This window comes from Anas platyrhynchos, chromosome 3 (genome assembly GCF_047663525.1).
Source record: "Anas platyrhynchos isolate ZD024472 breed Pekin duck chromosome 3, IASCAAS_PekinDuck_T2T, whole genome shotgun sequence".
Taxonomy (NCBI): domain Eukaryota; kingdom Metazoa; phylum Chordata; class Aves; order Anseriformes; family Anatidae; genus Anas; species Anas platyrhynchos.
In genome coordinates this window covers 18,099,742-18,113,223 of record NC_092589.1, presented here as the reverse complement: position 1 = coordinate 18,113,223, position 13,482 = coordinate 18,099,742, and the positions used below count along the sequence as shown (strand labels likewise).

The 13,482-nt window shown below is 38.3% G+C and overlaps 1 protein-coding gene across 5 annotated transcripts in view; it reads right to left on the bottom strand.

Annotated features, from left to right (window-relative positions):
- Positions 1-13,482, bottom strand: part of FSHR (follicle stimulating hormone receptor) — a 156,433-nt gene that overhangs the window by 21,232 nt on the left and 121,719 nt on the right. For all 5 annotated transcript variants that reach the window (XM_021267214.4, XM_021267213.4, XM_021267215.4 and 2 more), the window contains 2 exons: positions 5,280-5,354; positions 4,744-4,818 (listed from right to left, as the gene is read on the bottom strand). In XM_021267214.4, the coding sequence (XP_021122889.4) occupies positions 4,744-4,818; positions 5,280-5,354 (150 nt within the window). The remainder of the gene's footprint in view (positions 1-4,743; positions 4,819-5,279; positions 5,355-13,482) is intronic.

Below are 13,482 nucleotides of genomic sequence, written 5' to 3'. Positions count from 1 at the left end.
GAACCTTCAAATCCCCCCTTATAGTATTCTAAAGTACACTCTCTAAATCATTGGAGAAGTAGAGGATTTTATTTGAAAGGTGCCTTTACTTTTAAATGAGTCATACGCTAAAAATTCATGCAATTAATTTTAAGAGCCACTTGTTAAATACAAATTACAGCACGCATTTGCTTTAATAGGTAAATGAAGAAGCAAACTGCTTCCAAATATTGTGTGGTTATTGCAGAACCAAGAAGACATGAAAAGCTTTCCTTTCTACTTTACTTTCCTAAGGAAAGCTCGGTCCTCTTGTTCTGGTAATGAAGGATGATGGTACTCTACTATATGCTGTTCAAGCACTACTCCCTGTGGCAACTTAATCCAAACTCAAAATGCAATACTGGTTAGGAGGGGTTTTGCCTTATATATGTGAATAAACACATTCAAGGCCTTGCGTGACGCAATACTACTGATCTTTCAAGTAATCCAAAATTGCTCAGGGTTCAGTTTACACTGGTGATTTGACATCACATGAGTGAGCAGCATGAGATGAAGAGAAAAGCATCTTCAACAAATTGTTACATATTGAAGTAAATCTAAGGGTATGAGGTACTGATTGCACAGAGGCACAGAACAGTGATTAGGAATAGGAGAGGATGTTCTTTTAATTAATTGCAGAAAAAGAACTGAAAAAATACTTAGCTAGAGTGCGGCCTAGATCTCTCTTCTCTTTTTATTCAGCCAACAAATCTCCAGAGGCCTTTAAGTGGATAATCTTGTTAGAATGTAGATAATCCAATTTTCTGAATATCTTTCTTGAAGGACAGTTTTGTCAATATGTTTACCATATAATGTATACATCCTTAGTAGCCTTGCTTTAAACAAGTGTCCTCTTTAATCTGTGCTTTAACTAAGTTCCCCCTTGCCATATATAAACAGCTCAGTAAGAACCTGTTTTTCAAATGGCTGATGGCTGCTTTCCAAAGCTTTAATTATCTTTCTGAAAAGGCTTACTGGAGTCAGCATTTAAGAAAACATTGCACCAAGAGCACCAGAGAATAAAAATTTTTCAGTAACTAATTCCTGGAAGATTCTGGCTGCTTATTTCCAGATATAGCAAATTTCCAGACCTTTTTAATACCAAGTTGGTAGGAGTTATTCTGACAAAACATGGACCATAGTTTACTCCATCAATTTATTGAGGAAGTTGGAAATTGCAAATGCAAGGTAGGCTGAGTTAAATAGAGCGTCACTCAGGAAGTATTATTTATGTGCCCCTTAATCACACTAGTGACTTTGTACTGTACTCCAGCAAGAAAGTCCTCTGACTCATGTGAACTGGCCTTGCAGGCTATGCTGAGTCTATAATCCATGGAACTCACTGCTGGGCAAGGTCTTTAAACATGAGGCTCCCATGCAAAAGGATGAATGGATCATCACTTCTGATTGAAAATCCCATTCTATGAAAAGGGTCATCAATTTGTGGACAATTGCAGACAACTTGGATATCTCTATTAAGCATGACTAGCTGCATCTGCATCTGCAATAAATACAGACTGGATTTAAGAAGCATGCCAGGCATACATGTGTCAGGCTCTCCATGGGTTAAGGACAGGCATGTACAAGCATCTGCGAGTCTTTGGGGCTGGGCTGTTCTCTCCATAATGAAAAATATTTTAGAGATAAAAAACATTTTCATGGCCTACCTTTCCCTTCCCACCAACAATCTAGCTGTATGCCCTTAAAATTGATCTGAAAAAAAGTGTCACATTTAAACCTTTCTATTTTGAGATTGCTTAATACAGGACATCAATGCATGCACTGTAAAAAAAAACAAAGGACATAGAACTAATTTTGGAAATAAAATAGGTTTGAAAAGCCATCACTGCATTATTAAACAGACAATGCCACAGCTCTCCCTAATGAGAGCCAGACAAATAATCTTGTACCCATGAAAAGGTCAACAAGTTACCATTTTGAAGCAGTCTGTCTCTTTGGCACATATCCAAGAAGACCAATTAACAATCCTCTTCACATCCTCTTCTAAAAGACTGGCAGGAAAGTTTAGGTTGCATTTTTCTAGAAGGCTTAGGAAATTTCAGCATTGGATTTTAGAAGTATTTTTCTCGCCGTAGTATTTTGGCCATACTAGTAATGATGATGCAGGAGACAAAGGGAGTAGGGTGAGTGGAAAATGTATTTGTACTCAAGTTGACACAGATAAAAGCATATTCATGTTCAACTGCCAGTGGCTATAACGAGCCCATAAAGCTGATGAGAGGGCTGACAATGTTAGCCAGAGCTTCTTGCCTGCCAATAAATAAGATCTAGTGGCTATATGACTATTTTCGAAGAAGCACAGATAAAGTCTTGGAAACAACAGTTGCAAAGGTCATTAAACTGATGGGCAATGGTGCCTAGCCTCCACCTCATGCATTAACACTGATTAATTTTTCTCAAATCTTTTTTATTTTTTTTTTTAAATTTTCCTTCTGAAAATGTCTAGTAAATACATACATACATTATATATATATATATATATATATATATATATTTTTTTTTTTTCCTGCAAGATTTTCTGAACTGCATTTTAACAGTTCTGTTATAACCATGGCACTGTCATAAAGAATCAGACAGACTACATGTCTCATACACTGCCAGGCTGCCACTGAGGCTGGAAACTTAAGGAAGAATCACAACAAGCTCAAAGCAATGTGCACATACAAGAGCACCCTGCTTTTCTGTGCTGATTGCAGGTGGGTCTCACTAAACTTCTTTATCCTAAGATTCAGGGGTGCCTGTGTCAGCTGTTCTGCTTTGTGGGACAGACCAGGAAGGATTACAGAGGTCTTACAGCAAGGTCTACAGCAGAAGATTGGGCCAAGGATCTCTCCAAGTACATGACTTCCTCTCCAGCTCTGCTGCCTCACTGTGGTCTATTTGGGAAACTGGTGTGGACCCCAGCTGGAGATGCCCCTGGGGGACCAGGGCATATGAAGGTAAGCCAATTTACCAGCAGGTATCTGCTCTACTAATTCAGACACATCTGCCTTTTTTAAGTGGGGAACATAGCTCAGAAACTGCTGAAAAGCTATCTCGATTAAAGTGTTTTAACCATATTCCTGTGATGTTAACTGATGTCACTTCACCAAAGCCAAAGGTGCAGCTACCTCAAACCTTGTCATTAATATGAAAGACACATTCAGTAGTTCAGACTTTAGGAGCAATGATGTCTGCACCTTTTGTATTATTCACAGTCTTGCAAGAGTCTTTTTTTGCCTCCTAAAATAAAATAAAATAAAAACATATAGTGGAAGCAATATGAATCCATTAGTGTATTAAACACCAAAGATGGTTTTTTTCTATTTAAATTAGAGAAAAGTTTTGGAATGAAAATGAACTTGAATTAAATGGCCATGGATTAAATCTGAAGAAATTTTCTAGTCACCAAATCATTGTGTTTCTGGAAAAGCTTTCTATGAAAAACAGAGAAAGGAGGGACCAGTGGAAAACATCAATAATGCCAATAAACTACTTAATTAATGCAATACAAGGAATGGAGTCAGTAAGAAATGAGATACATTGTATAGCGCTAAATAAACCTTATCTCTTAAAGTCCAAATCTTAAATCTTGAATCTTGAAGTTCAAATTCAAGCCAATGTCTCTTGCCATTTCTGAGCCCAGAATCTGCCAGACACCAGTGATTTTCAGAGACTCGAAACACTCATGCTTATTGGACCACTGACCTGATTTTATCCCATCTTTAAGAAGCAGCTAACCAGACAATTAAGCACTTATTTACTCAAAAGTAGATATTGTGATCAGCAAAGCTTCTTATATGAGCAAGGAAAATAACGTTGGGTACATGTGCTCAGCAGGATAGACATATCAAAGTCCAGATAATATCCTGTTTGGTATATATGCTGTTCAGCAAAGAGCACTGTAGGAGCCTATTTAAGCTATAGCCATTAAAAACAATTACTGCTAAATGGAGTTAATTGGACTTCATTTGGGTTTTAATACATAGCAGAGGAGATGTCATTATTCATGTTAAGGTCACATGCTAAAAGCTGTGAAAATATTTTGGGTAGTAGTTTATTTTAAGGGTGGCTTAAATTATCACTGAATTGTGATGGCAACCCCATGAGAACAGATGTGGCAACCACAGTTGTGCAAACTGCATTCTTGATGAAGCTGACTAATAAAATAAAGTTATCGCATACACCAGTACATTTGCATTCTAAGGTTTCAATCATCTCGCATCCAGTGTTAGTGAAAATCATTGCTATAGCACTGTCATTGCTGAAGAAAAGAGAATTTGAATGCTTAAGACCATGTGTATGAAGTTTAACAGAAGACAGAGCCATAGCAAAGAGAGATGAGAGGTTTTTTGTCCTAAGGTTTGCAGGAGGAATTTCCACCTAGACCTGTTTTCATTGTCATGAAAAAAATTCCCACACCCTTCTCTCATCACTCAGTTTACAAATGTTACTTAGAAAAGCTCAAATATTTAGTGTGTGGAGATCATTGGAGAATCTCCATAGATTCTTCATAGACAATATTACCTTCAGCTTTTCTGAGGACCACGTACAGGCTTGTGTATGAAAATGTGGATTGACAATACACAACTTAGTGTGTGGGGTGGGGAAGTGAAGACAGGGCATTACCTTGTCATCATCAAATTGCTTAGCACAGGTTAGATGGAAAGACATCTGTATCATTTAAAATGATTATAGTACTTTCAAAAAGCAAAAAAATCTTACAAATATCTAAGGCTTGGAAGGTGCTGGAAGGCATCTTGATCAATGTACACGAGGTTGTTGGCCTTCTCAATTCTTCTGCAAAGAGAAAGTGAAACATCAGAAGAAATACATCAATATATTGATCTTAAACTGTCTGTGCTTGCATCCTAAAATATGTGTGGTTGCCCCAGGATGTAGTAGTACTGTACAGTACTGTGACAGATTATTATTTTATATCTATCTATATCTATATCTATATATCTATATCTATATATATTTTTTTGAGAGCAGATCTGCTTCCAAAGAGCAGCCTACCACAGACTGACAGACCCCACTGCTTTCTGATATCAGCAGTGGTTTGAGGATAGGTTTCAGACTGACCAGGGAAAGAATGAGTGTTAGATAAGAACATGGGAAAGACAGAGGGAGATTTCCAATGTTCTTGTATTACTATGGATTCTTCAGAGTTTACCAGAACTAAACTGCAAAACCTTGATACTTGCCTATAATGCATCTTTATAATTGTATTCTTTGAATTTAGATTGCTCATTACTTACATTTCATGTAGTTTGGGAAGGTTGGAAAACACATTTGCTTCTATGACCTCCAAGGCATCATTCTGTGAGATCTCTCTGAAAAATAATTAAAAAGTCAAGATATTTCAAGCAATGCTTTCAGCCAAAGGGTGAAAGCAGAGAATGGACAAGAGAAAAACTCACATGGAACTTCTTCCTAGATTACAGATCAGTTTTAAAAATCAGGTGACATCAGATAACAAAACAGACCTCAGAAATGCCTATGAGCTGCCACCAAAGGCAAACAATGACAGTCCAGAACAATACATTTTCTGAGGCTGAAGCCTGTTTCTAAAACAGCAGTCTTGCACCTCCTTCTGTAACCACAACCTGTGTGTATTGAAAGGCACCACCACTGGCTACTGGATCTCTGACATCACTAATTACCAATGGAGACTTAATGAAAGCTTTTAACCCAGTGCAGAAAATAGGGCATGAAAGGTGATTGAAATGGAGAAAACAGCTATGAAGTTCCCAGGAAATATGACACAGCCTCAGCAAGTAAGACATGCTGCTATATTGACCTGATGTAAACTTCAGAGATTAAAATGAAGTCACCAACAGACACATCCTTATTGACAGGAGCTGGAGACCACAGATGTTAAGAACTCTTCCATACCCTGGAGAAAACCCTATTTAATCTTTTCTATATATGATTAATGCCCACTTGCAGCCACAGAACTGCAGAATAAAAATGGCTAGTTTTCTGTTATCAACACACCAGAATACTTCTCTTGCTAGTCCAGAGGACATATATCATTGCTTCCTTAATCTATGGGATGACAAAGAGATAGCTCAGGCTTTAATATAATTCAGAGTTCAAGAATTCTGCTGGTAACTAAGGGGGGAATTATTGCAGTGCAACCCATACTGATTCCTTCCCTTATGCTGACAATGACCAGGAAAGTTGGGGTGAAGATGACTATGCCAAAAGATTCAACATGACCATTTTTGTAAATGTTGCAAAAATGCTATTTCCCAGGCTGGGATCAGTAAATAGTAAATATAGTAATGCAGATATAACTCGGTGATAGTGTGATGGTCTATTGGATTTTTCTGGTAATATAACTTTGCACATTTTTGGAATTAAACCTTGAATAAATAGTCAGATTGTAAAGTGCCTATCACTTGCTCCTGGATAACTTGTTCTTTTGAAATTGTGATAGCTGCAAATAGATTCAAATAGGTCTGAGGTACAATAATGGATTGTGTTACAATCGATTCAATGCACAGTCAACAGTCAAAAAAATGCCAATATTATCACAAGTAATATAAAAATTATTCCACTACCTTTAAGTAACAACTGGAGTATACCTGACAAATTACCCACCCATTTAAGACAACAAAAGCCTTGCAAAAGAAGATAAATTGTTCATCTGACCTTTTCTGCTTTAAAAAACACTTCAGTGGTTTGGTAAATTTTAGTTTAATAACTCTGTATACTCAAGGCTTTGAGAGAAGAAATCCAGCTCTCTGCTCTGGTAACTAGAGAATAAGCAAATAAAAGTAGATGAGGACTGACCAATAGGCTACTGGTAGGGGAGCGATTTGTGGTCACACCTTGATGGGAAAGAGTTTAACAGTGCTGAAGCACCAGCTCACGTGTGAACATGCCCCTCTTTATCATTTAGGTTTCATCACCAACAAAATGCTTCGGCTGGTTTCCTTCATGCTATGTGAGGTACCCAGACATCACAAGGGATGCTGCACTTGAAAGCTTCCCACCCAAACAGACAAAGGGAAGTGGTGAAAACAGGTACGAAATGAGAAGCGACTTTTTCAGGGCTTCATGCAGCAAGTCCATGGGAGAGATAGGAGATGAGTCCCAGTTCCCAGGGTTTCCATTCATTGTGGAGGGAGCTGGTGCTGCCCCTGCTGTGCTGTACCATAGTGAATGAATACACAAGTCTCCACCAAGGATGTTTTTGTGGCATTTCCCACAGTCTAAAAAGCAGTTTTCTGAAAAAAAACATACAACCAAACAACCCAACATAGAAAAAGCAAAACTTTTAACACCAAAATAAATCTGTTTAGCCAGAAGAGATTTCACACCGCAAAATAGCTCAGGGCAAAGTGCTACAGATTTGTTGGCCTTATACAGACAAAAAGGTTTATTAAGAAACCACAATGTGGTAGTGATCTCTTCCTCAAGGCTGTCAAGAATAAAAATTTTTTATGATTCAGTCTATTATCTAACCATGAACCAACCTGGACAATATAAACATTTTAATCTAATTCTCACAAAAGACTATTTCTGCATCAAGAGAGTGTTTTGGCTTTCTAGGACTGGGATAAATTATGTGCTTTGTTTTGGTTTGAAAAATGAGAGATACAGGCCTGATTAAAGTAGTGCATGAACAGGTCGTGACATTTTGGAAGGTTAAGAGAATACAGATTTAAGAAAGGAATGAAAGAGGAGTAAGAATAGGAATCTATAAACTGATTTTAAAAGATTAAGTTTATAAAAGAATTAAATAATACTTGTGTGAGGGAGGATCAGATATTTGGGGAGTGAGTTGGTTTCCATATGAATGTCCTCCCCCCTTCACATTCATAAAGACAAGTAAATTCTTCAGGTAGGAATCAGTTCAATTTTTCCCAGCAAGGAAGTTGTTTTTTTTTTTCCTTTTTTTTTTTTTTTTTTTTTTCCTCCCTAACGGAAGACATTACTATTCTTGGCCTTGGGGGTCTCCATGTACCTGTTACAGGCTGTCATTCAGGTAAGAAGGAGAAGTAAAGAAAGAATTCAGTTTAAGAGAGCAGTCACATGCTGTGAACAATGAGCACCGGTCTGGGTTTTGTTTGCACAATTTCTGTGAACAATTTATTCAATCATAAATAGTGCCAAATGCACACCCTGATCATCAAAATCCTGAAGAACACTGTCTTGGACAATAGCGGTATCTTTGGCACTGGAAGTATAAGTCAGTGCTGCTCAAACCAAACAACTAACTCAACAGACTCAGATCCTCTCTAGAGGAGAGCAAATAACACCTGCAGCAGTAGCTACAAACAGAAAAAGCAGATTGCTGGCTAGTATTTGTGCCTGAGATTTGTTTTACGGTATAAATACACATCAGTAGATGATTGCTCATAATGCAGATCTTATTATATGTCATCATGACAAAAGATGGGACTGTTATTACATTGTTTGTCTGTAATGAATGATAATATTAGCACCAGTGCTATCTATCACAGAAAATCCAGTCAGTAATTTGAGCATAATTCCTGATGCATGCAAGCCTTTGAATATATGGTATGTGAAACAATCAGGGGCAATTTCTTAAAGAGAAAAACCAACCACCCCCAAAATCCCAAATTGCCCACTAAGACCCCAATATTGCAAAATGGTTAAGCATCTGCCTAAACTCAGTTTCCACTGCATGCACAGCTTTACTGAAATAAACAGCGATCCTTAAAAACATAAATTGTTTACCCAAGCACAACCTAAAAGAGGGAAGAGAATTCAGTAAAAGTGTTTTATGAAGGATAATTATTTTTTTATTTTTTATTTAAAGAGAACAGATGACTTTAAGGTGTGACAATAGCACACAAAGAAAAATCATTTAGTTTGCTGCTAACACAGCAAAGAGTAATCATTATTATCTGTTCAGAAGGAACTGATTGTAGTGCAGTGTTTCAATGTGCAATAGTCAGAGGAAGGAGAGAGCAGGAAAATGAAGAGGAAGATGACCTGCCTGCAAAACTGCCCTCAGGCAGGGCTGGTACTGCAGCTTCGATGACATCTGCGACAGAGCCCAGCATGAGGCATAGGAAATACTCTCCTTCAAGCTAGCTGCATGCCAAGCACCATCTATAAAAATCGAGATACATTGAAATGGCCTTTTAAACAATTCTATTAGCAAGGAATTTATAGTTCATGCCAGTTTCTTTGCAGTCCTCTAAAGAAGTCTCTTAAACCAATCAAAATCTTACAGCGAAAGCAAGACTACATTAAATTCACAAACTAATGGTCTCACTGCCAAGTGATCTCACATTTTAAATTAATGTAAGAATAAAAGACCGGGTATTTATTTGTCTATTATGAGAAAAATGTCTTTCAGGATCAGTGTGGGGCACATAGACAGGGATAGGGCAATTTCTTCCCCAATAGAAAAAGTGTTATTTAAAAACATACTTGTGTGTGTTTCCATATACAGGGTGTGCCACTACAGAAATGAAGGTAAATCAGATCCTGGCATGTATCCACAGGGACAGTGCTGGCAGAGACAGAAATGCAATCATCCCTCTCTACTCAGTGCTTGCCAGGCCACACCTGGATTACTGTGTCCAGTTCTGGTCCCCACAAATCAAAAAAGATGCAGACAGACTGGAGAGAGTCCAAATGAGGGCCACAAAGATGATCTAAAGGCTGGAGAACCTGTCCTATGAGGATGGAAGGACTAAAGTAGTTAGGTCTTTTCACCTTGGAGAAAAGGAGGCTCAGGACGGACCTCGTCACAGTGTTGCAGTACTTAACTGGTGGCTACAGAGTGGGTGGATGGTCTCTCTTCACAAGAAGCCACATGGATAAGTCAAGGGGCAATGGATACAAATTGCACCAGGAGAAGCAATTCTTTCTTTCATCTTGATAGAAGAAAGAAATTTTTACAGCGAGAACAATCCATCACCGGAACAACCTCTCCAGGAATGTGGTGGAGGTTTTCAAGATGCAATTGGATGGGGTGCTAAGTAATCTCTTCTAAGACAAGCTCCCTTTTCTTATGGAAGGTTGGACCTGATGATCTTTTGAGGGTCCTTCCAACTTGAGTTTTTCTATGACTCTATGACTCTGGGATTCTAGAGAGAGATAGATGTTTAACATAGATCATGATGTGGAAACCATTGATGCTACAGGTACCAGGTACCACTTCCCCAGTGCAAGTGACCTCCCTTGGCACTCTGTATTACAAAAAAACCAATAGCTTTGCATTGATTTAACAGAAAAGGTGGTGGTGGTAAGAAAGCCAACATTTTATTTTATTTTATTTTATTTTATTTTATTTTATTTTATTTTATTTTATATTTTATTTTATTTTATATTTTATTTTTCCTTCCTTTAGATATACATATTCTTTAGAGTACTTCTGCAGTTATATCAGGCAATTTTTCAGGTTGGTTTTACTCATAGATTTTAGTGATTCAAAAATTTAAGCCAAGTTTAAGAAGGAATTAGCAGTAGCTGGTGTCACACGGAAAATCCCACCCAGGATTCATTGGGTGAGCACCCCTGGGAACAGCTTGTGATGTGTCTGAAATGAAAAATTAGACACTCAGCACTGGTATGTCAGTCTCAGTGTGGAAGACTGAAGAGCTCTTATTTGTTTTGGTCTGTTCAAAACCAGGCAAATCTGGAATCACCTTTTGAAAACTTCCCTCTATGGTGACAGCAAAATACTACTACATTGATTTAGACAGGTTACAAAAGAAAGGTTATTTTTCTTAAAAGTATTAGAGAATTTTAACCTTTTAAAAATAGATACTTGACACTTTATCCTGCCACTGTCCTTGTGAACATGAAAAACTTGTCTCCCTACTATGATTTATTGAACACCAGGGAGTTACAGGCTAATATATCTTAGTAGTTATTGACATTTCAAAAAATGAATTCAAACACTGACTCTTCTCATCATCTCTTTACTTTTCTGAAGATACACACACATGGCATACTGACCTGACTAAGTGCAATGCCCATTTAGCCAGCTGAGTATTAATACTGATTTCACACTTAGAACAAAATAGTCTATACGTAAGTCTTTGAAGGAGATTATCAGGAGGCGCCAAAACTGTGCCTTCCTGCCTTCTCCAAAGGGTACCACACCATATTCTCAAGTAAATCAGTTCAGGCATGGGAAAAATAAAATGTAAATTTCCACATGGCTGACTGAAGCAAAGGGGTTTTTAATTCTATCAGTACTTTAGCATCATGCCAGCAATCCAGATGAAAGTCTTTTGAGAGTTTGGTTGCATTAAATTAATTGTCCATGTAACAGTATTAAATTGGTCTCTCTAGTCTGAAAAAGCGTGTGATTAGTCTGCAGAATTGGAGCTGATAATGACCAAGTCCAGCCACAGAAGCCACATCATCATAAGAATTGATTTTATAATCAGTATAGTTTTGGGGGGGATAGATATCTCATACTCTAGAGCTGTGGGGATGTATTATACTAATTTTAGTTTATTGCCAGTAAAGCTGAAAAGGAATGAAGCCTTGCAAGTCAAACAAACCAGGATCAGGTCTTTGGAGGAAATGGCAGCCTTCAGCAGAAAGAAGGCTCCAGGGCTTGGAGCCAGCAGTATACATGCTGACCTTGCACCACCAACTCTCTACTTCACATTTGGGATGGAGAGCTGCTACCCTGTGGCTGCTCTCTTGGTCTAAAATTAAACTCCAAATCTCCACTTTTTTTTTGAGTAAGCAGTTCCAGGCTGCTCTTAATAGAGGAATGCTGATGTGACTCTGCTTGCAGTGGACTGGGAGTTATTGTGGCCATGTGTGCAGTTTTGGAAGGTGCAAACTACAGGGAAAATGGCTGAGTAGTAGCTATAAAGCAAAAGTACTTAATAAGCAATACCCATGCAGGTGTTGAGATTTAGGTTTCATATGTTCATACGAGATCCTCCGTATATATTGGGAGTCTCTTTCTGAAGCATTTAGAAAGAGAGAGAGGCCCTGCCTGGACCTCCTCTGGAGGAGATGAAACATAAACTCTGTCCTCCCGATCATAGCTGGTGGCACAGAGAAAGATGTTTGTACCCTGGTGCTGCCCAGCCACTTGGGAGATAAATATACCTGTTGCCCCAGCATCCTGGCTGACCAACAACCAAACTGCTGTGGGGAAGGTGATGAAGCCACTAGAGTTTTACATTGACTGTGAAAGCTTGTAGGAAAGGCAGAAAGATTCCTTGAAAATATAAGCACCCACCCTAGCAGTGGTACTTCTTTCTCAGATGTGATGGGCCCCAGAGGATCTTGAGACCCTGGTGGTAAAGAAGGTGGTTGTTCAGCTGAGAAAGGGTCCTCCTCATTCAGAGATGCTGACACAAGCATTATGCCTGCCTCATAACTCCCATGGAAATGGGCTAGCAGTGTTTATTGCCACTTATCTTTTATTGCTTCTTTCCTGGCTTTGGTAGTCAGCTAATGATGAATAGTTTTATTGAGAATGACCTGGGCAGATGAGAAAATTATGCTGGGGATAATCAACCAGGAAAGCAGCTGAATGAAGAAACTGGAAGCCTTGCTCCAGAGAAGACTGACACTTGCCTGACCCCAATACTCTTCCTGTAGCAAACTACAGTTCAAACTCATTTTAGGGAAGTATCAATAGGAATATTGTCTTGGACTTTGGCTTACAGGACCCAAAGCCTTTCAAAAGAGACCATCTTGAAGCAGATATTCCTGGACACTTTAACAGCCAGTTTTAAAAAGTTTTCAGCAAGCAGACACACAAAGGAGATGCCCCCAGAGATCTGTTCATTACTAACTCCAATGCCTTACAGAAATGAAGACATCCAGAATAACAAGTGTCTCACAAATGCACAAATAAACTTTATATCTAAGAGGGGAAAATTGTAAAAAGAAACTCTCTTACTCCTCAGTTATGGCAATAAAGATGTTCTTGGTCTTATGAGAAGACCCTGAATATTTGCCAGAGCATCATGCAGTATGTTACACCCACTTCAATGAAAATAAATCCTCCTGACCTATCATTAGAAAGATAGATTGGCTAATGTTAAATATAATTATGAATACAGACATTATCTTGCAGCTGCTTCATCCACTACATCTTCCAAATGTCTTCTTGAAGGGATTTAGGCCTCTCTTAGTCAGAGTTCCACAATTCCTGCAAAATATATTTTTCTATCACAGAGATTTCCTTCTGTCTTGATTTGTCTTTGTGTTCATTTATTCCTTCCATAAAAACTGCTTAATATTCTTCTATTTTCTGTCTAATGAAGGCTTGACCCCACAAACTTATTTTTGAGCTTTGGCTCCAGATTCAGCCAAGACCCTACTGAATAAATATTTGCTTGATTGGTGCACTCAGATATAACCTACTTGGTAAAGGGATCTACTATGCTTCCAAAGTTAAATCCAAACCCCTCTTTGCAACAGAATACCATGGAAAACATGAACACCAGAAAAAAAGCTACTTAGTCAAAAGCTTTACAAAACAAACAT